Genomic DNA, 26,121 nt, shown 5'->3' on the forward strand with positions numbered 1-26,121 from the left:
ATGAGCTGTCTATTGCTGTTTTTGTTCCACATGTTAGAATTATTGTAGGTGCCTTTTGATAATAGCATTAGCTTTATAAAGTGCCATAAATATCAATGTTAAATCCTAGAATAATTCAGCATTTTGCGAGTCAAGTCAAATTGAAATCACAGTTAATTGAAGCCTGATATCAGAAAGCTTCCCACACAGGGTTGTACATAAAAACATCAAATAACCACATGAGCACCATACATAAAAACACATTTAAAAAATGTACCACACTACAATAAAACAGTTATAAAGCAAAATATACAAAAACATACAGAAGTCAGACATATGAGAACACATATTGTATACAAAAAATGGAATAGAAAAGTGATGTTGCAGTGCATTATCATGTCACAGTGAAGTTAAGCTTAAAATTGTGTATTGTGAGGTCACAGTGACCTTTGACCAATAACTTTAATCAGCACATCCATGGTGCCAAGAGAAATTCCCTCAAGGTGTCGCTGAGATATTGCGTTGGCCAGAATGGGGCAGACAGATTGAAAACAAGAGCCAACTATTGCATCTACAAAGGCATAAAACCTGAGTTGGAAAATTAAGACAGAAGAAAATTGTAATCTAGTGTTCTGCCCCATACAGGCACCAGAATATAGCAAATCCAATGACAGCAGTCGTAGCAATGAAAGCTGCAAGGCCAATTATAGCACCTGGAAGTAGAGAGGAAATATGTCAACATTATTTCTTCACTGTGGGCTCTTGGATAACATCCATCCATACATTTTCTACACCCACTTCTGCTGTTCGTGGTCATAATGAAGACTTGGAGTGGCAGCCTGTCCCATGAATACTGTTACACGCTCTTTCATTACACAACAGTATTATCATTAAGAACATCAACCTGAAGTATCAGAACAATCAGGTGAGAAAAATATGATCAGATATTCATCCTAGTCATCAGGCTAAAGTGTTAGCAATGTATGTTTCTGCAAACTATGGTTGCGTTAAATTTGCATTTGCTGCTCGACATATGTCAGCTGGTCAGAATGGACTGCAACAGCTGAAGAGGGTGGTGTGTTTACTGGAGAAACTACAGGTCGCAATCACTGATATTTGCACCACCGCTAAGCCTTGAAAGGGATACCGGAAAACGTGATCCTACCAAGCAGACCAATCACATTTCTTGCAGTCATTTCTAGGGAGGTCAAGATACATTTTTTAGCAGCATGTACAGTAAACACTGGATTTTCTTAACTTACCATCACTTGCTGGTTGTGGTTCTGTGGATAAAAATGAAATAAAATATCAAAATATGTGATAAATTCTGACTCAAAGTTGGAGTAGATGTTGAGCTAATTTAAGCTTTTTAAGTAACATATTTACTTACGAGGATGACCGTTCTGTTTTTCTTTGTTTCCTTTCTCCCCTGGCTTTGCTGAAAATGTGTAAATTATAATTTTGTACACTGTTCAAGAACTTAAATACTTCTAGCATGTGACAAAACTTTTGAAATCTAATTGTTCTGTTTATCTGTGCTCACCTACGATGAGAGTAACGTAGCCTTTCTTGATCTGACCTTTCAGATTTGGAACAAAGCACCTGTATTCTCCTGCATCCTGTTCCGTAACGTTGGTCAGCTTCAGTGAAATGTTTCCTCTGATCATCTCATCTGGGAAGAGAGAAGTTCTACCTCTGAAGCTCTCGTCCTGAAGAGCTGGATCATCACCTCTATTTCGATAGACATGCACAATAGTTTGATCACGTCTCCACTCCACCGTTTGGGTCTTCAAATCAAATTCAGGCTCCAGGTGGCATGGCAGAATGGCATCATCACCGATTGTAACATTAACTGGTTTGTTTGAGCCAATCACATCAGACTGTCCTTTGGAAACAGAGATCACATTCAGCAACATCGTCAAAATAACAGCTTCTACATCAAGTTGATGGTACAGTGTCTTCTAACCAGGTGAATGTGTCTCTGTCAGAAGCCATTACAGAGGTGAAGAGACTGAAGACATTTGCGGATAAGTAAAGAAAGGTGACGGTGACCGAGCGAGAGACTCACAGACTAACTTTTCATCATTTGTGGCAGCTTCACTACATAAAAAGCTGCAGACAACATCGAGCCGGAGTCATTGCTGTTGAGTTGGGCAGGGAACTCGCAAGGACTTCTCAATACGATACGCATCATGATACATTGGTCGAAGTCAATTATATCAAAATAAGAAAGAAGAAACAGAGCTGAAATACTAGTTTGCTGTGTACGATCTGAGTAGTCTTAATACATCACATCACATTATATTAACAAATCCAGTCAAAACTATTTAATTTAAATGGTATTGACAAGTTTGCACAGCTGCATACTGTGTTACTGAACACACTGATGCAGCTGCCATAACAATCAAGTTCACTCAAATTAAGTATCAAAGTAAGTATTCTTACTGTGTCCCTGAATACACTGTCAACCATAATGACAATAGTGCTCATAATAATTTGATGATTGTGAAGTTGAAATAAGTACTGCTTATTGTCACTACATATGTCACTTATTTTCAACCACACCAAAGGGGCACAAATGTTGGCAAATAAAATGCATCACCGACTCAGAGCCAGAACAGAACAGGTCAGAAGCAGGTCGTGTTATTTAGCATGGCTAAATGCTCCAGAGGGAACACAACAGGCATCTCTCTGTGTAGTTTGATGTTTCACTTCTGATAACTCACTTCTAAGTTACTGCTGTACACACATGTATCAAAGTGATAATCACTTCCTCCAAATCTCTTTATTATCTGACTTGTTTAAACCTCACATCAATGGAAAATTCCAGCTGACTCATCGACGAGTTTTATCAGATCCTCTAAACAGGAAGAACAGCATTTAAAGCCCACTATGAGCTGTGAACATGATGTGATTTTATTGTTGTACCTCTCAGGAAAAGTTATCACAAATCCACTCTGATTTAGGAGACTACAGAGAAAAGATAAGAGTTAACATTTAGACTAGGTGTGTTTGTTTTTCTTTTCTTTTCTTTTGTTCATATATGAGGTCAAAATAATGACATGATGAACTCAGCAGATGCCAAAAAAGATAGAAAAGATAGATAGAAAGACTGATTTCTGAGGCTAAATCTTACCGAAGACGCTCGCCACGGCGAGGAAGGACAACAACGCGACGAGTGTTGGCAACGCCATCTTACTTGTGATGAGTATGGAAATGTGGTGACATGGTGGATTTGATTACGTCAGTGTGCCTCGTCAACATTTACAATATTACATTCACTTTCTCTTTGATAGCACTGGCTTAAATTCCTGCGTCACTTTGTGTGAAAGGGGTGTGGACAGATAAGAAACTTAAAGGTGCACTATGCAGTTTTTGAACAGTTGTCTCTCTTCATTCACTACCAGACAAAGTTTCTGTGAAGTAAGGGAAACTGGAAGGGGAGTGACTTTGACTCCATAGATGTCAATTTAATTTTCCCCAGCGTTCGTCATGCATCCATCATCATATTCCTCCATACTGACACTGATTCTGGCCTATTATCAGGGCAGGTGGTGGAATAGTCCTAAATGTAATCTGTAGATTCTTGCTCTGGCCAACATGGACGTGACTTTCATTCATTTTCAAAAGGAAGAAAGTAAAGAGCGACAAAGGCTGTGAAGTATAAGTGTGTACATGGATTTTTCTACAGGAGTCACTCAATATTGTGAATATCAAACAGTTTCTTTGCTTTCATGAATGATGTTCATTTTCAACTCCATTCAAAGAGTGTATCCTGTAAAGGTAGTTGACAGCAGGTAGTTGCTGGTCTTCCATCACTCCAGTAGAAGGCGTCCTAAGGCTAGGCAAGATTTTTAGACAGCTCATCAGACACCAGGCAATTCAAAGTGGTTTACATGGCACAGACACATTAACATTTATGGAGAAACTTAAAAGAAACAGCAACCCAGTCGCCAGAATAAATGTTAACTGTGTACGTTTCTGCAAAACCACAGAAAAGTTCAAACGGAACATTTCTGAATGTTATCGAATGATTGAGTGGATTAATAAAATTGTAACAATATTAAAGTTGGATGAAGTAACAGGGAGGTGGTCCAATGTAGTGTGGACACCAGATCTTTGTTTCCCAAACAGGGAAAAGAAATTACTAAGAGGAACGATGTGTTTGGGGTTTTTTTCACTGTCTTCTGGTGTGTTGTCATGGTGACCTGTGGTCAGGTGTTCTTGGATCTGTGAACTGCAGTGTTTCATTTCCTCCTACAGCATGGAACAACATATTTAGAACATATATATAGATATTTGTTATAGAAATGCGTGTCCATTTACCATATTAACCACATTATGGTTGAAGAAGGCAACTGAGATTCTTGGAAGTGTTTTCAAAGTCTTAGCGTCCCCTGGAAACATTTGCTGTTGCCGTCTTGTATCTGCTCGTGGTTTCTCCGTTTATTGTTTCTGAATCCTGTCTGTGCTGTGAAATTAGTGCAAATGTTCTCAGAAGGTGCTTTGTCTATTTGCACGTGTTTTGTTAAGGGGGCCGTTCACTCAAAACACGGAAATATTCACTTATTTAAATGCTGATGTAAAGTCAGGTGAAATTTCCACAAAACATTTCTGGAGCTTCACAGTAAAGCAGAGTTGCAGCATTCCGCTAAACAACTGAAGCAGCTGGAGACTTGATTTAAAATGGAAAAAACAACTGGAAATGAAACATTAATAGTGACTCCACCTAACTCTCGGCTAAAGCTGAAGTGAGCCTAGTTAGTTGAACAACCCCACCTAGCTGGATGCTACCAAGCTAGGTAAGGCTAATACACTATCTGTTGTTCACACATAAAGAGTTGTTGACAAAAAAAAAGAGAAAAGCCTGCCTACTCCATGAGCTTTATCACATCCTTGAAATGTGGTTGAGCTCATACACCCACATCAGACCAAACCTTCATTTTTGGGTGAACTATTCCTTTAAGTTGCAGGCCACTGTAGGAATATTCACTTCAGAAGTCGCACAGACAGATACTTCAGAACCTGTGTATTCACATGTGTTCAGAATGATTTGTTTAGATATGGATCAGCTGTAAACTTAAGTTCATTTCAGGTCTGTGTTTGTGTCTCTAGTCAGTGTTTCTTTTGAAAGGGTTCGTGTGGTTGTTCCACATCCTGTTTCAATGAAATGAGACTTTAAGTTGGCTCTCTTGTGGTTTAATTCAGTGGTTTCTGCTGAAGAGAATTACCTGTTGTATAATGAGGTTGAGATTTTGAATCAGGTGGTCCAGGTGAGAAGAAGGATTGAAATTTGGGATAAATGATTAAAGATCATCAGCGAACGGTGAAACATCTCCCGCGGAGGCTTTTAGTGGTACTGCAACATAACTTTGCAAAGAAGGCTTTTGTAACTGAATAATTGCTGACATCCCCTTAAAATCTGATGATGGACAAAAATATTTTGAAAACTTAGAGCAAGTTCACGTCATGGGTTACTTTCAGGACAGAAAAAAAAACTTACCTTCATGATTTCCTGTGTTTGTCAGGATGTGGTTAACAACCCTGTGAAACTTGACAAAGAGGAAGACAAAGTGACACAAGATGGAGATCGCACTTCTCTGCCTGATGCTCTGTAAGTAATTTAACCTTTTTTTAAACTATTTGCCGACTGCTCTTTATTCTTCTGCATCATCTACCAACCATTAAAGCACTTTACTTTCATTGACTCATCTTTCTCTTCAAACCGTGAGATTAAAAAGTTACTGTTAAGAGGTTTTCAAAATAAGGCAAAATCATCGGAAGAACATCAGAACTTTGTGATAAAAAGCCAAATTAGATCAATTATGTCATTGTATTGACATTTTATATCATAACATATAACATATCATAAATTTCAGCTTTTTATCTCATGATTCTAACTTTTGGTGTCATTATTTTGCAATTTTATCTCAAGTTTATGACTTCATAATCACATTGTTCTCATAATTGTGACTTATTTCTCATCACTTAGAGTTTTAATCCTTTAATCGCAACTGATCTCATCTTTACAACATTTCGTCCCAAAATGTTGACCTTTGACCTCAGAGTTACACTTAGCGTCTCAATGACTTTTTCTCTCGTAATTTTAAAGTTTGATGTCATCATTTTGACTTTCATCTGATGATTATGACTTACCATGTGAATATTTTTATCACCAACGCTGCGTTTCCTGTTATTTTTGTCTTTTACTTGTGCAGTCTTGATTAATCAGTTTCATATTTTACCACCACGTTAATGTCTAGATTTAACACTAATAATCAGCTGTGTAATCACTGGATTACATTTTTTTTACTTCCTGTTTGTCAGGTTTTCCAGTCGAAGCCACGCTGAGAGTGTTTCCCGACAGATCTCAGTTCTTTCGGTATGAGAACATCACTCTGACATGTACAGCGCCAGACAACTCCGGCAGCTGGAAAGTGAAAAGAAACACCTCGACTGAGACGTCGGCCGTGTGTAAGTTTGGCTGGGGGATCCCAGGTGAGTCCTCCTGCATCATCGAGAGCGCCTACCCATCAGACACTGGGGTGTACTGGTGTGAGTCTAAGCAGAGGGGGTCCAGCAACACGGTCAGCTTCACAGTGACAGGTAAATCCACATTTGTGTCTAACGCTGTGTTTACATCAACAGACTGTAAACTAATTGTCAGGTGTGGTTCTTTATTTCAGATGATATTTTGATCCTGGAGAGCCCGATACTTCCTGTGATGGAGGGAGATATGGTCGCCCTTAGTTGTTTATACAAGGAGGAAGACCAAGTTGAGATTACTACAAACTTCAGCGCGGTGTTCTACAAAGACGATGTGTTTATCGGTACTGAGCCTGCAGGAAAGATGATCCTCCGGGACGTGTCTAAGTCTCACGAAGGCTCCTACAAGTGTGGACACTCAAGACATGGAAAGTCACTTCAGAGTTTGCTGACAGTCAAAGGTGACATTGGTTTTATTTCAGTAAAAAGACTGGACAGTTATGCTTGGAGAGACGTTAGCATTTATAACACATGTTTACTGTTGTGAAATATTTATATTAATCCAGTATGAACTTTTCCTAAGATAACCAAGTAGTTGGAGCTTTGGAGCACTGGGATAACAAGGTGTTCAGGCCTGGGGCTAGCTGGTTAGCATGCTAACATCTCTGCAACACATAGATGGCTTTAAAGTAACATCACAACTGTTATTTCTTCACATTCTGTTGATAATGTTTTAAACTAAAAGTCTTACATGTTGCATATTTACCGTCTGGTTAGCTTCAGGAACACAAACATGGTTGGAATTTAAGGTTTTAAAAGCTGCGTTTTGTCCTTTTGTAAATTTGAATGAAAGCGGTGACAAACACCTGAAACTCTTATTGTCCTTCTCACAGTCCATCAGCCTGAGAACAACTCGACTGCGACTCCTCCTCTCATGTCTAAGCCCAAACTGCTCTGCACCATCCTGCTCTTCATCCTCTACACTGGCATCCTCACCCTCGCTATATACACCTACAGGAAGTGGGCTCAAGGTAAGAAAACCTGTAACAGAAAACAGTCATCTCTGTACTGACCTTTAGAGTACTGACCCATACAGCTAAAGGAAGTGCTCACAGTTTCATCTTTCACTTCCTGTCTGCACTCAGCTTACTGTTTGCCTAAATGACTGGTCAGAATGTGCTGTTTATGTGTTTATAATGATTATTATATCAGAAATTGTCAAATTATAGTCTAATTTTTCATAATATGGTCATATTATTGCTAACAAACTAATAAATACATTTATATTGAGAATAAAATGTACATTGTGTGTGTTTATTCATGTGTATAAATCACCTTCAAGTGGTGAAGAAGTCACATAATGTTGATGTTATCATCAAACTGACCTCTATTATCTGATATTTGCGGTGGATGTGCTGTGCTCATGGTGTAGCGGTGATGTATTTTGTGGCTAACGGAATTTAGCATCACACTGGTTTCCTCTGTTAGATTATTGAACTGTATTTTGGATTATTGAAGAAAATAATCTCAAATTTCTGATCCTTTCAGGTTCTGTTCATCCAGATAATCTCCACAGATGAACACCACTCTGTGATGTTTGAAGCTAAATTAAATGTGTAGCAGTAAGAAGCTAATGTTAGGCTACAAACAGACGACATCACGGTCACTAAGAGTCTTACTGCACAATTACTATCCAGGTTTTCTATAAACTGATCAATGTACAAGTTGTAAAGTCAGAGTTAGAATAGTGTGTAACTAAAGTGGCCTGTAAAGACGGACTAGTGAGTAGATGAGTCTCCGTGTTCACTGTGAGGACGTTTAATGTCCCAGACAACCTCTGTAGTTTCATTCAGACACTTGTTAACAACCGCTAACTGTTTTTAACACATGAAGAGCTTCGTAATTAAACTTTGGGACGTTTAATAATGTTGGAGAACAAAACGTGTAAATATGTTCAGCCTGTGGTAACCACACACCTAATTTCACACATTAAGTGGTAACATGCTAACTGATATCCAGGTTTTCAAGTGGACGCATGTTCCCAACTTTGTGCTGTTTGAACAGACTAACACCATGACTCATAAATTGTGTTTACACGTTAGCAACCAGCTAAGAAACAGCTAAGGAACAGAACAGATGCCACGTGGGGGCTTTGGGGACAATACAAAGGAACTTATTGTGCTTTTCACACAGCATTTAGCCCCGGACCAAGTAAGGGTTGTGGAGTTATACCTACAAAGTCAACTAAACACTGGGCTAAGCAGTGCAAGTCAGTCTAGGGTCAGCTGTTAGCTTTGAGCTAAAGATAGCCCTGTGAAAAGCCCAAGTGAGTGTCTAAACAACAGCCCTGAAGCTAAGCTACTAGCACACCTACTAAATCAGCTTTCCCTTTTACCCTCAACTCAGAACGATTGCCCTAAAAAATGTTCAGAGGGGATTTTTCAAGATTTAAAAAACATGTCATGACCTGATTGTGGACGACAAGGCCAAAGGCAGTTGTCACGGCAACAACTACCCTGGCAGGAATTAGGAAGTGAAAAAATAGCAAGAGGACAGCTAGTAGAGGTGACTGACAGGGGGGCCAACAACGACTCCAAACTTTGTCTTTTCTGGTTTGTCCTGCAGTTCGAGCTGAAGCCAACAGGGGAAGCTTCTCATCGTCTGGTGCTGGGATGAAGGACGACTTATATTAAAGGAACAGGTCACAACAAAAATATCACACATAGACATTTCTGGAGCTTGACAGCATAAGACGAGCAGTATGGAGCCATTTTAACCCGTGTGAAGATATGGTGACTGGTGAATGGGTGAACTTTTCCCTTTAAACAACCTTTTTATATGCTGATCAATATAACCATCAACATGTTAATATATATCTTTTTTACCTATTTATCCTGTTGTTAAAATGTATGTCTATCGTCTCTTATGTGTAATGCTGACATGAAACTGATGTTTAAATGTTTCATGTGATATTTTGTTTTTCTGCACTTAAACATTCTGACAAAATATATAAATTTGACCTTCTGGATGTGATGTTTTCATAAAGAGTGTCTGTTTTAAGGAGCTGATTTCCACCAGAGTGCTTGTTTCTACAGACAGAAAGGTTGTGTCTCAGACAAAAACAATCAGTTTGGCTGAATTATAATTCATTTATGATTTTACTCTGAAATCTGGAACATCAGCGCACTTATAACAAGATCATAACAAGAGTCTGCAGCCAGTAGCATGAATATATTGACCAGATGTGCCAATTCGTCTATAAATTATCACGGTATTTGTTCTGAATCCACAGACGTTGTTTGTGTTTTGCATTGTAGATTCTTATAAACTTCTTTAAACTGAAATCAAAACCTTTAAATTAACAGAATATGTTAGGTGACATTGTTGAGTTAATCTATATGTTGATGGTTTTCTTTGATTCAGTATGAAAAACATAATTTATTAATGGTTAACTTCAGTTAATAGTCACTGTTCACAGACAATTAAATATTTTATAAATCAGTTATCAACTTCGGTTGCAACTTTACAATAAATTGGTTAATTAGTGGTTGGTCATGTATGTCATTGTTTGTTAACAGTGAAATTAATATTTACTGAAGTTTAATTAATTATACATTTATGGTGTATTAATGATGGTTATGGTGTAAAGTGTGTTTTTATTCTTGCCATATAAATGCAATACTGAAGTTTTACCAGCAGATGTCACTCTGTGTACAGTTTCAATGACCCTGAATCGGTGAACAAAGAAATAATGGCCATTGTTGAGCCATTACAAAGAGTCTGGGAGACATGGAAGGAGGAGACAAGGCAAGGTGATTTTATTTTAATATGTCAATGCCATTCAATCTGTCTCTTAAGAAATATCTCTTAAAAAGTCTCTTAAAAAATATTCGGTTTTGTTGGCAAAACCACGGCTGGAGAAGTTTTGATGTCTCGCTAAATACATCCTGAATTAATCGTTAAAAGTACAGACATGTCCTGAAATCTTGTCAAAAATAAAATTAAAATCCAGCACAAATATGACTAAAAATGTCCCAATGTATTGTCCCAAAATATTTAGTTTTGTTTCCCCAACACAGCTAAAAGTATCCTGACTTTGTCGCCACAAATACAGATAAAAATGTCCCAAATGTTCGAGAACAACTGGATTTTACTGAGGGGAACACATCTTTATTATACACTGGTTTATCCTCTGGTGGTTAATTTGCTGACGCTTGCTCGAGGCAGTTATGAGTGTCCTTTAACCAGGATGACGTCATGGTTGGATTAACTGAGTTTTTGAGATGCCAGTGTGGCAGAAACTGATTTTAGATAACTATTCATTGACAGGTTATAGGTGTGACTCAGTGTTTAGTTTAGGTATGTTGATTGTGTTAAGATAAGAGGAAGGAGTTCCCTGTGGCAGACTTCCAACAACAAGGAATGGAGAAATACCTGTTTGTTGGCTATTAATAGGACACACAAATACTTTCCAATGTGAGGCTGATGTCATCAGTGGTAATCACTACTCATTCATGAGAACCCAACTTTTAAGTGACTCATCAGAGATTAAATCTGAGAAAGCTGCACCCTCTACTCTCTCTAAATGGATCAAAGTGCAACATCCACAAAGAATTCATGCCATGCTTGACTTTAGCTTCATGTACCAAAAACTTCTCAGTCTCGTTGATGCTGTCTTTGATCAAATACGTCCTGATCTAAACCATAACTGTATTCATTGTGCAGAGTTGTGTTCATACGCTGATGACATGCAGTTTTATAATGATGCATCTGAGATAAATGGCTGATTGTTTCTAAACGAGTGCTTCTAATATCAGTACAGAAACCAGAACATTGTCGGCCCGGTTGTGAAACCTCTCAGCACTGTGCAGACAGGTGGGAGGTTCCTCTGTCTGGTTTCATGGGACGTCTTCACCTTGATACAGACAAGAATGAGGTCGATGTTGCTGTTGAATGTAATTAGTTTATATACAAACACAGATCTGTCGACAGAGAGGATCCTGGACATACAGATTATCTTCTCACGTCATCCAACAGACACACTCTCATCATTGTCGTCTCTTAGCTCGTCATCATTTAATGAGTCTGACACTGATGTAAGTAACATTGATCACATTACAATGCAATGTTCATCTACGCGTAATGACAGGAGACCTCACAGCGATAATGTGCCCTGTCATACCATAAATACCTTGAGAGATGTGACAAGACTCGACCTGGCCTCTAAATTCCTGCATGCAAGAATTCGGACATGCAAGAAGAAATTTGATCAAAGTATGCCCAACCCCCAACATACAGGACTCAAAGGATCCACGTCACGGCAGTTAAACCTCAGTCCACACCATGATGGCCTCCAACATGATCTGACACTGATATCTGACTGGAGGCTTTGACGTTGGGTTACCAAAGTTCAATGTCAAGACTTACAGTATACTGACAACAGCTGATGTTGATATTCGGTTGGTTTTAAGTCGTGATGTTAAGCAACCAAAATTCTTGAAGACTTCTTGAGCTGACGTCTTTTTGATACAAGAAACCCAACGTCTGCTAAACCTCATAATGTCAAACTCTCACATCGTTAGATGTTGATATTTGGGTGTCAAGTGACCAAGGTTCAACATCTCTCCAGCGTTTGATGTTGATGGCAAACATCGGGTTTTGATATCAGCTCAATTTTAATTTCAAACTCAAATCTAACGTCCGTCCAACGTCTTTCTGTGGTTCAACCAGCTGGGTGACTCTTGGTCAACAGTTAATAGTCTTTCCTGTTTCCTTCAAAAAGCACATAGAACATTTCTGCTGTTTTCTGTCAGGTGGAGTCCAGCCTGAGTGTTGAGTAGAAGGTTGATGAAGCCTCCAAATCTGTGGAGGAAGGAAACATACAAACCATTAGTACTGATTATTGCCGGAGAAGGTTCCTACAGAAAACACAGTCTCTGTCTCCTCTCTTACTCCACTAGTGATCGTGTAAAGATCCAAGTTCCAAAGGTAAACACTACATTTGGGGAAATTGCTTTCAGTCTCAGTGCTCCAAACACTTACAACATTTTACAACATACATTTAAACTGGCTGCAGGGCTTTTTTTTCTTGCTCTTCCTGAGGTTTCTTCCATTGTTTTTTTTTTTACCCTGTTAAAAGGTTTTTTTTCCATCAACGTGAAGTTTTTCCGCACTGAAATCGAGGGTCTAAGGACAGAGGATGTTGTTCACTGTACAGATTGTAAAGCCCACTGAGGCAATGTGATTGTGATTTTGGGCTATATAAATAAATACAATTGAATTGAATTGAATTAAACTTGATACAGTTACATCTATAGGTCAGTTTAAGACTTTGATTTCAAACTACTCAGCATTTCAACTGTTTTTAACTATGTGTGACATTTACCTTTTATACACCTCTGTTTTACTTGTATTCTGTCATATTACCTATTATCTGTTATTATTTGTATGTACACATTCTGTTTATTCTCTCTGTTATTATGCTCATTGTTTCAGTTTATTATCACATTTCTGCACCTATTCTGTTTTTTTATTTGTGCTTTCGACATCATTGAAAATGATTTTTCGAGATTTAAATAAAGGTTGAATGAAACAAACAAAGAAGACATTTGTAAGGTTTCTCCTTGAGTTGCAGAGTTTTGTAGTGTAGCTGTATTCTGCTGTTGGTTTGTTTTATAGTCATAATATTTAGACGTATTTTGCTCTGTATCTATGTTTTTTTTTTTCATCTCATTCGTGTCTACAAATCATTGAAGGTAAAAATAGAAACTCGGTCAGTCTAACGGCTGTAAAACTGTAAACTCATGACGTCTGTAATGAGTTTCTGTGGCAGTGCAGGCTGAAGTTCAGGGGGCGGTGCTTTGGCATCTGCCAACTGTTTGTTTACTGGTTACCTTGGTGATGGACCAATAGGAGCTCTGTAGGAGGGCGGGACTTCCCTCTCCAGGCAGACAATAACAAACGCACATGGCCGAGTGTTGCACAACATACTGTGTAGGAAGGAATGACAGGCAGGCACAGAGGAGAGTTCTAACTGAGACGCACTGTAATGACGTCAGGATACTTAAAGCTGTGTTTGTGGTGACTAATTTGTGCTATATTTGACGAGGTGTCAGGATACTTCTAGCTATTTCTGATGTGGCAAAAACAATTGTTTTTAAACGAGACGTCAGGAGATTTACAGGTGTATTTGTGGTGAAAGACTAAATGTTTTTGAGGAGACATTCAGACATTTTGAGACGTATTTGTGGTGACAAATTCCGGTGTTTTGACAAGATTTCAAGACGTGTACAGCTGAGTTTGTGTTGAACAAAACAAATATTTCTGAGAAGACATTGGGACATATTCTGTGTGGTGTTTGTAGCGACCAACACAGGTTTTTTTTAACCCAAAACATGATCTTTTCTTAAACCTAAGTCGTTTTTGTGTCTAAACCTAACAGGACCTATAAGCACATCATGGTCACAGTGTAACACTTTAAAATCAATGAAAATTGTTGGAAGAAATGTGAAGTTTCAACATGCATCTATTCGAGTGAGCTTCTGTTTACCTCCAAACCTCCGTGGCTGCACTTCCTGTGTGACGACGACATCAGTGTACGGCACATCCGGATCATCTTTACCTGCAACACAACGCTCCTCAATGTTACACATCAGCTGCATCTCAACACATAAACCCAGATGTTTTATGTGAGTTCCAGTAAAACAGAAACAGTAAGAACCTTCTGGACCATAAACCAACTGTGTTTTGAAGCTGCTGTTGAATCATGAAACTTTATACTTTCTTTGTTTTTACATTCAGCAAAGTCCTGCAACCTGTTATATAATGTGAATTTTTTTAAACAATCCATGCGCAAAAATCTCCTGGACTTGTTTTTATCTTTAGCGATTTGACGAAGATCATTGAACCCACTTACAACGCTGTACTGAGTTACACAGCTGGGCCCACCTGACACGAGAAAACCACATGAAGTCCACAAGTGGCCATAATGACTTTGAAACTCAGAGCTCACAGGTGTCCTTAACAACTCTGTAAGGAAACTCCCACACAGATTTTAAAAGCCTGCGTTCCCCTCCAGTTAGTTAGAACTGAAGAAGCCTCTTGGACGAGAGGTGAAACATCTTCAACACACTTCAACAAGTCCAGTTGCCTAGGATACAGCACATAGATTTACCATGACCTGGGTGACTGAGAACCTTCATCAACACCTCCCAGAACATTTTCGCTTTGAATTCAGACATAGTTACGCAGGTGGAGACACTCCCAGTTGTCGCTTCACTGTCTTGATCAACTTGATGATAATAAGATCAAAATCAGACATTCGCTGTCTTCTTCTAGAGGCTCTGGCTGCTTCTCTTGGCCTTTGTCAGCAGAGTAAATCTGGTCAGTTGTCACAGAGACAGCCCAGTGGAGTGAGTTAAGAGCTACTTTGAACTTTCACACTGTAACTGCACGATTGGACGGAAGTTACACTGAGACAGCAGGTTGCGAAATGCCACTAAACTGATGTAAAAACAGGCTGACCTTTGTGGCTTCTCCAGAGGCAGAGCAGCATCACGGAGACCAGCGAGAGGCACACGACCACCACAGGAAGCAGAATGTATACGAGGGTAAAGTCAGGCGGATCAGGACGCTCTGCTTCAAGAGAGAAACACCACAGGTTGGCCTGAATGCAAACAAAACAACAAGGTCTTCTACTTTCGGAGAGGTTTTGAAAACCACACCTCCCACATGGTGATTGATGTCAACATCTGTGTTCAGTCGACCTTCAACATCATTGTTCAAAATGCTGAAGCGTTCCTTTAAAGTAGAGCATGCTCTTTTTTTTATGTGTTGAGCAGAATTCAGTGGTCATACCGTCTCAATCTGCCCTCGATCTTTCTCTTTGTTTTAACTTTACAGACATAATAGGAATAGAACATTTTGATGTACTTAGGTTTAAAGCAGTCACCACAGTAAACAGATGTGATCACAGGGTTGACGTAAATAAAAATGTTCTAAAAAATGAAGTAAGGGAGCACGGGCCAGATGGTTTTTACACCAGAACCATCCAGCAAGGATGAAAAGTCACCAAATGTAGCTAGAATGCTAAAATTAGCTAACTAGCAAAAAATAGCTGGGGTTGATGGGAGTGTCTTGAAAGTGTTTTTAACCCAATGTACGAGATGTTTGTTACAAAGAACTATCTGGCAATGCTTCACTAGAAACTGTCTGGAGAAGGGGGCAGGTTCTTTCAAAAAAATGCTTGGCAGGTAATTGGTAGAACTATTTGTCTCCTACAGGATAACGTCAACCAATCAGATCAACCTCAGTGCCGTTCAATGAAAAAACTCTACTGGTCTGATAGAACTGGTGTGATAGCTGCTACGCTAACGTCTTTAGGAGTCGCCATTGTTGTTTCTAAACGAATAGTAGCTTTTCTTGCCGGTCGTCACATCCAAGCCACGGCTGTATCTGCCAGTAGTTCACACAAGCGCTCAGCTAAGCCTAGTGAGAAGGATTTGCTAGCTCACATGATTATTGACTCTAGCAAATCCAGATGCTGCACAGGATAAGTGCTTGTGTTGAACTGTCTAGTTTTATACGTTTTGTCTGTGAGATAACTAAAATGTTTTATCTTTGAAAGTAAAATGTATATTCTTGTCGTTTATGGTAAGATGTTTTTGAAAGTGACAATGCGGGACAGCATTACAAGGTAAGTATATTATTCGATGTGTTGAACCATCCAGTTTTATCAGTTTTTGTCAGAGTAGTTCATAAAAAGGTTTAATAAATTTGTATTTTGAATCACCTACATTCGTTGTCCCATTAGCAACTGAGCAAACTGTTTTATTTGTGACGTAAAAAGTTTATTTTTCTTGTCGTTCAGCGCGGGATTTAAAAGTTAATGGCATCCTTCTCGGCTGAGCTGTAACATTTGCAAGTTTAAGTAGCGTTGTTAGCCAACTTCTGATGCAAAAATAAAATACTTTTGATTAACTAGCTCGATTATATCATAATCTCACCTCTGACAGTCAGCCGGCTCTCTATTGATGCTCCAGTTCCAGAGATGTTACACCTGTAGAGTCCTTCATCAGATCTGGAGACGCTGTGGATCGTCATGTTTCCTGTCGAGCTGCTCCCGATCAGAAGTCCGTCTTTATAGAAATCAGCAGTGTGATTACAGGAAACTGTCTTCTTCGATCTGCAGCTCAGAGTGACATCATCTCCCTCCATCACAGGAAGAACAGGACTCTCCAGGATCACATCACCAGCTGAGGGACAGATCATCATTATATTATGTAATTCAACATCTACAGTCAGTAAAGACTCTTGTGTGCAGCAGTTTGTCATGTTCAAACCCACCAGTCACAGTGATGGTGACACTGTTGCTGCTCTCTCCTGCTGCAGACTCACACCAGTACACTCCAGTGTCTCCTGAGTAGACGTCATCAAAGTAGCAGTAAGATTTATTTATTCTATGCAAAGAAGGGGGACACTCCTCATTAATGTTTTTTGTTGTGTTCCTCTTGATTGTCCACTCAGATGAGTTTCCCTGTGGCTCACAGATCAGAGAAACAGACTCATACTGGAAGAACTGGGATCTGTTGGGAACGACTCTGAGAACGGCTGCAAGACACAAACAGATGGAGGCAAAGTGAGATTTTCATCATGAGTCCACCTCACACAACAAAATCTAAAAAAAACATCTGACCTTTTACGCTTGTCACCTTCAATTTTTTTATGTTGCTTCCTTGTTTCACTCCGGATGTTATTTTCAACAATAAGAAAACGCAACAGCATTACACCGCAAAAAATCCCCACATTCAGTGTCGTGGGCGGTGTGAAGCTCTGAGGTTATTTTGTTGAGTTTATATAGTTTATATTACATAAATCAAGACAAGAAATGAGTCCTCTCTGCCCGTCCATGAACCAAAGTCGATACATGTGCAGCTGCAGGGTGCAACGGTACATAAAGAAGCTGCTTTCAAAGACCAAACTAATGAAGAAGCAGCTGGTGTCGGTGTGAAGCCACAATGAGAGACGCCAACATGTGTGGAGATAAAGCTGCATCTTACAGATTGTGTCTGCTGACACAGACGATTATCTGACTGTGACAGGAAAGAGATGGTCTTTGTGGTGATGTTCTGTTGCAGTGTGTTTTTTTTAATACGTTTGTCACAGTCAGAAGTCGATGTAGATGTCAGTAAAACTAATTTATTTGTCAGCTCTGAGGTAATTATTCAGACAAAATCGCTCTCAGTGGTCGATGGATGAAGTCAAGTTGCATTAGTAGATCATTTCTGGTGATTTTGGGGTCAGACACATCGAAAATATGTTATATTGTCACATAAACCCCCAAAACAAAAAGTTTGAGGGTTCAGAGTGTAAATGAAAGTGTCAAAGAGGGGATTTCTCAGCATCGAATCGTAACCTGACAAAGGTTTCTAAGGGAGCAGTGCATGGAAATCTTTACAGAAACTGAACCTGTTGTGTCCAAAGTACGATCCGGCAGAGCTGAAGTGCCCATCGGATGATCAATACATCGAGCTCCAGTCAGCAGTCGTTCTGTCAAACATAACGCCGTGTTGTAGTGTCTCTGAATTCTCAGGAGGGAGACGAGGACAAACACTCGAGGCGCGCGAAGAAAAAAAATAATTTTAAAGTTGATGACTGGATTTCTGATATTGATCTCAGAACTCCGAAAATCAAAAACATCAGAACATCGGAGCATCTTTCTTTGCACTACTTGCACGATTTTTGAACCGTTTCTACGTTCAACGCTTCTACGTTGTGTTGTGTTGTATTGAGTACAGTCCTGAATATTCACAATTCCCAAAACTTTACCATATTTGATCAATTTGTATTTTGTTTTCCTTGTTTCTAGCTGTTCATCTGTTTCAGTGTCTGTAGTTTTCTACCTGATCATTGGCATCTGCAGAAAGTTTTCCCGCCGCTTAAAGGAAAATTCTCCTAAACAACTGAACTGATAACCTTCATCAACATCTTCCTACTTTGCTTGAACGTAAAAAACACAAAAAAATTATCTCAGATGTTTGACTTTTAATCTTAGAAACTCACCGATGACGGTGCAGAGCGTCGTTATCTCCATGCTGCTCGGCTGCTGACTGACTGCCTGACTGCCTGGTTCACACCCTTTGATAAAAGTTAGTGACGGAGGCCACGGCTTCCTGCTTCAATCTGTTCTTCTTTTTTTAACACCTTTAATGTCAAGTGTGTGACCCCGGCAGCCGTTTTCCTTCCTGACGACCTGAATTTTACATTTTTCAGCCGTAAAAGGTTTTTAAACTGGGACAGAAAACTGCTCATTGTTGTAGAAAACTTAATGGACACAAGTTCTTTGACGTGAAGTTAATTCTTGAATGTTTTGTCACTACTCCTTTAACCTTTAGCCTGCAGACTCACGACTGCTGAGATAACCAAAAGATGAACTGATGAAGAAGTGTGATGCTATTTGAGCTGTGTGGGTGCATCAGTAATGACACAGCAGATTATTAAGTGTGCGGTTACAAAGAGCCTCTAATTAGTGAAGACTTCATTTTCTGTGTGGGCTTCACCAGGAGTCACCAGAGGGATTGTGCGTACTTTCATTTTAGTGAACAAGAAACAAGAAACAAGAAAGAAACAGTCACTGGAGAGTGAAGATACATCACAATAAATGATTATAATTATATTTAAACCATGATTTTAAAAAGAGATTCCTTGTTTTTCTGGATTCTTCTGTTAAACTTGCTGACTCATACACAACACAGTCAGCTAATAATAACAATGACTGTTACTTTTAAGTGCTCATGTGATAAAGAAGTGAAAAGTCATGAGGAAAAAAATAGGTCAAAGGTAATCTTCATCAGCAGTAACACTTTATTTTACTTTTTAATATACATTACTGCATTTTAAATGGTACAAAAACATGATCGTTCTCAAAATAGGACACTTTCCTTCTAAACATGACTGAGGGGACATTCTGTGGCGCTTTGAATATTAAATAATTGATTAGAATATATATATGTATATATATATATATATATATATATATATATATATATATATATATACATATATATATATATATATATATATATATATATATATATATATATATTGAAACATTGATGGCCCAAGAAGCAGTAATTGTTTATATAACCTGACTCAAAAAGTTATTTGAGAGGTGAAAATGTGGCTGTAAAGTGATGAAAATAAAGTCTATGAGTTGAGTAAATACACTGAGATGAAACCTTTATACAGAAACACAAGTTCATTCATATATTAATACAGCAGTGACACAGTTAAAAACGTGAGTCATCATCCAGATCATACTATAGAGTGCTAGATATGGAAAAAAGTCACATGATTTTTACGTCATGCGTAATTACGTCATTTACGTAACGTAATCAGAGCCGTTACCATGGAACTCACTGTTTATTTCCTGAAAAAAACTGTTTTCTTTCCTGTTTAAGACACGCCCTCTGTCTCTGGTTGGTTCTCCTTGTTGAGTGATTAACAATGTAACCAATCAGAGACAAGAAGGAGGACTCTAATGCTCGCTGATAAATAAAGATGTCAGGTTGTGTCCAACATGACTCACTCGACTCTCCAGCACCGGTCTGAACATCGTCCCACGCCAGTTTTCGTCTGGCTTTCCAGTTTTTTGTGGTTCACTTCGAGGACTCCATGTGTCTTACTGTCTTCGCCATCACCCTACACTTGACTTTGACGGTTGTTTGGACTTCTGCTGAAGGTAAATTCGTGTTACGCTACTATTAGCTTAAGTTAGCTCGTCACTCATTCATTCAACTGTTGCTGTCAGCTTACATCAGTCAGTCGTGTCCAGACATGTCCGGCTGAAGTAACAGAGTTTATTAACAGTGTGGTATTCATAACGAACTCTATGACAACGTACTGTTTAATATAACATAACATTAATGTGTTTGTGTTAAAGTGTTTTAACTGTTAAAGCCGTTAAACCGTTATTAACGTAACGGACGTAAGGTGACGTCAGGCTTCCTGCCATAGTTTCCGGATAGCTTGAGGTTTTCTAAAGTTATTTTGTATTATTATGTATCTTTTGCCTTTTAAAGTTCTGTTGCATGTAAAATAACAAATATCCTGTAACAGAAAACAAAGTCTTATTTATAATATTTATACATCTTTGACAATACGTCTTTGTCATTGGTGGATTTAGCTTGAATGGGAAATGTAGATTTAATGAGTTAATGAACTCTTTTTGTAACATATTCCATTTAATACAGTGTCATGTGTGAATCTGCTGTGTAATTCCTCAGGTATTAGAGAGGAAGTAGTGTAACTAAGTACATTTACTCAAGTACAGTTTCGAGGTACTTGTATTTCACTCGTGTGTGATATTTCTACTACTTTACACATTTTGTATCCAAATATTGTACTCTTTACTTTACTGCACTTATTTGATTACTTACTAGTTACTTTGTAGATTACATGTTGTATCAGAGCCGAAGTAGCATATCTATTTATTTCATCTATAAACATAATGGACTCATGGTACACAGTGTATAATTAGACTTTGGTAGAAGTCAGTGTCACCCGTACAGAAGTCATATTTTAAGACAACAGCTTTAGTTTTACTCAAGTCTGCCTCGGCTGCTTTTTACAATGGTGGGAATCTGTACCTTAATTTGATATACAGACATGATTCATACGACAGACAGTGAAGTGGGTAACTGACTCACATCCTCTTCCTGCTATTTGCAGGATGTGTCAGAACTTTAATCAGACATTTGTCTTTGAAATTGCTGATTCCATATCAGTCCGCTGCTGGTTTGAATGATTCAACCAATTCATACCACAAACGGTACAGACGTGTTGTAGATCCAGTTAGTGACCTGCTTTTCCTCTTTGTCACTTCAGATATTTGGTGAACCATAAACGTAACAGTCAATTCTAATTGGCCTTTCTCAGCAATTTTCTAGAAACCAGTGAAAAGTACAATTTTGCCTCCAAAACCGAGTGAAAGTAGCAGAAAATTGAAATACTCTACAAATACCTCAGAATTATGCAGTACTTCAGTATATGTACTTTGTTGAATTTCGTCACTGAAAAAAGTTCATACAGGAAATTAAAAGGTTTATATTTTGGCTCTGTTTTCCAGGTCAGCCTCGTGTGATTGGGTCTCCTCGGCCAATAGTCGTTGCTCTTGGCAATGATGTCATCCTGCCATGCCACATAGAGCCTTTGTTTAACGTGGAGGGGCTGACGGTGGAGTGGTCGAAACCCGACCTCAAGCCGGACCCCTCTGATCCACTGAGCCGAGTCGAGTATGTGCACCTTTACAGGGACCGACGAGAAGACCCGGATATGAAGATCCAGTCGTACGAGATGAGGACGGAGCTGTTCACAGACAAACTGAAATATGGAAACGTATCTCTGAAGATCATGAATGTGACACTGGAAGACAGAGGCAGATACAGATGTTACATCCCCAAGTTAAAGAGCGACATTAAGGAATCAGTTGTTGAGCTCTTTGTTGGTGAGTAGTAACTTTGAGGACCATTTTTTATTCACAACTGATGTGACCACTTTTTAAAATCTTGTGTTCTAAATCATTACAAATCTTATATTTTCAGAACCAAACTCTGTTCAAACAACGACGGAGACACAGCCGCTTCCCAGAGATTTCTTGACTCCAGAACCAAAAGACAACACAACTGTTATAGGTGAGAAGACTCTGTGAGGAGTAGAGCAAATGTTTTAAAATAAAGGATTTCAACACAGTGTAGGTCAATATATCAATATTAAATCGTTATCGTCTTGTTGCTTGCTCTCCTGGTTTTAAGTAGTAGTCTGAGATCGCCAGGTCGGGAATTCAATGTTATGTTTGAGATAATACGATCAAAGAAGCAAGTAGATAGAAAATAACAAGGGGCCCAGAATCGACCACTGTGGGACGCCACAGAAGATCAGGTTTCACCATTTAAAACAGAGAAACTGTGCAACCATTTTAATGCTGAACCCTTAATGGCAACCTAATGTTTGAGGGGGTTGATTCCAATTGAGTGGTCCACTGTATCAAAAGCCAATCGGAGCTCGATTAAAGTGACTGTTTCACTTGTTCTAATACCTTACCCAGGTTGTCATTATATCCCCATTTCTGATTAATCATCAAAACTCTCATTGTGTTAATATTTTGTGAAAGCACCAATAGTCATTCCCACAGTATTGTCAGTATATTGATATTGAGGTATCCAATATCCCAAAATAATGTGATTTTTTTAATTTGTTGTTTGAAGATTTCAGAATATCAGGATTTATATTGTGATATTATTTTTAAGGCGGTTCACCTGGCCCTATATACAAGATACAGAACCATGCTTGTATTTGTGTATCTGTTGTTTTTCAGTTAATAAAATGTTTTGTTTTTTTTACATCAGGTGGTCGGTCCCATCTCCTTATAGTGGCAGCTGTGGTTTTCTTGGGCCTTCTAATCTCGGTTGGTGTAGCCGCCAGATATTTGCACAGACACGGGTGTCAAAAACAAAAGGTAAGTCAGAAGAAAACAAAATATATGGTTGTTTCTTGTCGTGTAAATCACAGCTGGCTGACTAAATTCTGTTACTTGTCCTTACAGTTTCTGCAGAACGACGACCAAAGCAAACTATCTCCAGTCTAGGTGCCTTGCTCAAGGGTTGATGTTAGTGGAAAGGAGGGTGCCATACTTCCCTCTCTTGGATCTTTCTCTTCAGTTCAGTGATTCAAACCATCAGTATCATGACCCCAGTTACTTCACTTGTTTAGGAGAATGCTGCGTCACTTTTGGGATTTTTATTGTGAAGCTCCAAAAAATGTTCAGTGGACTTTCCATCAGGATGGAGGTGAGTAGATACTGACTGAATTTTAATTTTTCAGTGAACTTTTACTTTGAGATTCTTCCCATAGAAACAACAACTTATGTATTCTGCTTTGTGTTTTCTTACAGCTCACCTAAAGCTTCTGGATGACCCTCTTGGAAAAACTTTTAAAACTGGATGGATTTTCTTCGTCAACACATTTGGTTTCTGACATTGGGAAGTTCAGTCTGCAAGAGCTGTGTCAGAACTGTAAATCCTCATCGCAGCTCTCCACACATAATCAGCGGCAGGATCGCTTTCAGATCTGGATGACACTTTAATTATTTTTTGGCATTATGAAAACATGCCGAACATTCAGCACTTTAGTTTGATCAGATTTTGCAGCTCATCAGCCATTTTCAGCTCTTACAGCGAGCGAACAGACACGGCTGCTACACGTTTGACCCACGATTGACGACAGAAAGTTTGTTTTCAAACATCATCATCGACCTGTAACTGTGAGCGACCTGTAGTGTGAACTGAAATACAGACTTTATTTAATTACGTCAGGGATCCTCAGTGACATAAACCTCCCCTACATTTAGTGTTATCAGAAGCTCATTGTAGCAACTGTAAGTTAAGTAAACTTAACCTTGTTCTCACGTCAGTGCTTACCTCAGGAACAAATATGGATATATTCCTGATAAAGAAACTAGTTGTTGCAAAGTATTTACACCCAATATGTTGTTGTGTAGCTAACTGGGCCAAGTTAGCATGCCAGTTTGACTTTTAGATTTAATTTCACAAGCATCAGACAAAATACCTCAAATTACATAACATCATGCCAGTAAAATTTAACTTACTGAGTAAATAACATCAGGTAGCTTTGCATGATACTTAGAAGTGAACATCTGTACTGTAATTCTTCATGTATTCAGACAGAAAATAGTTTTACCTACAGTACGATATTTACACAATTTTTTACACATTTTTTTACAGTTTTACAGGCACAGAATACATCAAATTATATATATATATATATATATATATATATATATATATATATATATATATATATATATATATATATATATATATATATATATATATATATATATATATATATATATATATATATAATTTGATGTATTCTGTGCCTGTAAAACTGTAAAAAAAATTTATAAGATATGCTAGCTGCAGTGACTTCCTGTTTATAGTCGATTACTCTTGGTTGGACAACATACCAACGTAGCTCAAATTTTATAATGTTTTTTAACCAATATCATTCAACTACATTTGCATAGACATCCGTTATTTTAGCATAATCAAATTACTACTTGCGTAGTACTTAAAGTGAGACATGAGCAGTGTATCTCTTTAAGTATTCAGATAAAAAACAAAGTAATACCTTTTTTTATATATTTATTGAAGATGCATAAAGTTATATTTTGTGCCTCTAAAGCGGAATTTTTTTACTTAACTTATTACCCTAACTTATGATGCAACAGTAATTTCCGTTGACAGTGTTGATTGCTCTTTATGGGACAAACTGTAGACATTACCTTGCAACAGATTTACACATTCCTTGTCGTACTAGGATATTTATTAAAATCTGATTTACTGATTCACTAATCGTTAACAAGGCTGGAAACTTGAGGTTCAGACTTGCTTCTAACTGAATAGACTAGAATATGAGGAATTTCTTCTTTTTTTTTGTATTTCAAGGTCCAATGTTACATGAATTAAAGAGGAAAAGTGACTGGTAATTAATTCCACACCTGTTTTGATTATCACAGTTAATACTATTAAACGATGTAGTTAAGAAGACAGAAGTGGTTTTTTCGGAGGGGTAGAATGTTAAGATGACTACTGATCTGTGGTCTGTCCTCCTTTTTATGGTATTACAATGACTAAATGTGAGACGACATTAACAGGGTGTGAACTCTCCACTCCTTTAACAACTGTTGAAAAGTACCTTTGAGCAGGGCAGCTGTTCCTACTGGAGTTATATTTATATTTCCTTGTATTAATCCATTTATTTAAAAAAAAAATGTACTTGCACTTTAAAAAAAATTCAAAGATTTGTGTTCTTTTGTGATTTATGTTTTTGTATGAGCAATGAATAAACATGTGAAAGGAATGCATTGAATGAAAGTAGGTTGTTACACTGTTTTTTTACACTTTTTTCGTTCTCAAATTTTACGTCTTTTTGTGACGTAAATTCACTGACTGAGTCAAATAAATCACATTTCAAAAGACTATGCTGCGTTGGCTTTGTTGTGTTGTCTGGACTCATCTGGATCATAAATAACTTTAGTCCGTGTGTTTTAGTGTGTCTTCAGTTCATGTTTTCTCAAGAAGACTCAGAGAGACTTTGTGTCAAACTGGAAACACAAAGCAATGTGTTGGAAAATCAACTACAGGCCTACAAACAATACAGGTTATGTTTTATAAGACTCTTTAATAAAGTCCAAGATATTGTCAGCTGTCAGTAAGGTGAAGAAACCAAGAGCAACACACTCTTTATGTTTCACTGATCCTCCTCTTCCTGCACAGACTGAGAGTAAATCAAATTGAAGCTCACAGCTGATGATGTATCTGATCTTCTCTACAGCAGCAGCAACAGCAGCAGCACCTGAGCCACATGTTGTCACAGGTTGGTAACCATTGGAGCCACCTGCTGACATTAATACATGACTGCAGCTGAGGAGGCTTCATTTTACTCTCATGTTAGATGTCTTCAGGAACAACAACAGAGACAAGCAGAGATCCTTTATCTTCCATTACAGTGTTATTGATTACATCATGACCTGTTTATCCTGTTTGCTCCCAGTCAGCTCCACCGGACGGCCTCATA

The 26,121-nt window shown here is 38.3% G+C and overlaps 4 protein-coding genes and 1 long non-coding RNA gene across 6 annotated transcripts; 2 read left to right on the forward strand and 3 right to left on the reverse strand.

The window, feature by feature from the left end:
• Window positions 1–407: 407 nt before the first annotated feature.
• On the reverse strand, window positions 408–1,380 carry LOC115589880 (uncharacterized). The gene is made up of 3 exons (XR_003985618.1): window positions 1,370–1,380; window positions 1,242–1,262; window positions 408–692 (listed from the first exon to the last, which is right to left on the reverse strand). It is a non-coding gene; the product is annotated as an uncharacterized LOC115589880 (long non-coding RNA).
• A 14-nt stretch (window positions 1,381–1,394) lies between these two features.
• On the reverse strand, window positions 1,395–3,174 carry LOC115589332 (V-set domain-containing T-cell activation inhibitor 1-like; the record flags this gene model as incomplete). Its single annotated transcript, XM_030430176.1, has 3 exons — window positions 3,116–3,174; window positions 1,523–1,864; window positions 1,395–1,417 (listed from the first exon to the last, which is right to left on the reverse strand). Coding segments are annotated over exons 1-3 (423 nt in total), but the record flags the coding sequence as incomplete, so codon positions are not given.
• A 2,357-nt stretch (window positions 3,175–5,531) lies between these two features.
• On the forward strand, window positions 5,532–10,157 carry LOC115589073 (Fc receptor-like protein 5). The gene is made up of 5 exons (XM_030429760.1): window positions 5,532–5,593; window positions 6,307–6,585; window positions 6,666–6,926; window positions 7,359–7,496; window positions 9,091–10,157. Exons 1-5 carry the CDS (start codon window positions 5,563–5,565, stop codon window positions 9,156–9,158), a joined length of 777 nt encoding a protein of 258 aa, XP_030285620.1. The 5' UTR covers window positions 5,532–5,562; the 3' UTR covers window positions 9,159–10,157.
• Window positions 10,158–11,408: 1,251 nt separating this feature from the next.
• On the reverse strand, window positions 11,409–18,568 carry LOC115589072 (low affinity immunoglobulin gamma Fc region receptor II-like). Of its 2 annotated transcripts, none has more exons than XM_030429758.1 (6): window positions 18,526–18,568; window positions 16,810–17,073; window positions 16,470–16,718; window positions 14,989–15,099; window positions 14,015–14,086; window positions 11,409–12,327 (listed from the first exon to the last, which is right to left on the reverse strand). In XM_030429758.1, exons 1-6 carry the CDS (start codon window positions 18,554–18,556, stop codon window positions 12,275–12,277), a joined length of 780 nt encoding a protein of 259 aa, XP_030285618.1. In that variant the 5' UTR covers window positions 18,557–18,568; the 3' UTR covers window positions 11,409–12,274. The 2 variants fall into 2 exon arrangements, with proteins under 2 accessions (XP_030285618.1, XP_030285617.1); XM_030429757.1 differs by having other exon boundaries at window positions 14,989–15,102.
• A 1,392-nt stretch (window positions 18,569–19,960) lies between these two features.
• Window positions 19,961–24,278, forward strand: LOC115589135 (myelin-oligodendrocyte glycoprotein-like). Its single transcript, XM_030429864.1, has 6 exons — window positions 19,961–20,203; window positions 21,590–21,967; window positions 22,065–22,154; window positions 22,869–22,978; window positions 23,066–23,309; window positions 23,414–24,278. The coding sequence occupies exons 1-5, from the start codon at window positions 20,137–20,139 to the stop codon at window positions 23,105–23,107; spliced, it is 687 nt and encodes a 228-aa protein (XP_030285724.1). The 5' UTR covers window positions 19,961–20,136; the 3' UTR covers window positions 23,108–23,309; window positions 23,414–24,278.
• The last annotated feature ends 1,843 nt before the right edge of the window (window positions 24,279–26,121 follow it).

The sequence above is a fragment of the Sparus aurata genome, chromosome 10 (genome assembly GCF_900880675.1).
Source record: "Sparus aurata chromosome 10, fSpaAur1.1, whole genome shotgun sequence".
Classification (NCBI taxonomy): Eukaryota; Metazoa; Chordata; class Actinopteri; order Spariformes; family Sparidae; genus Sparus; species Sparus aurata.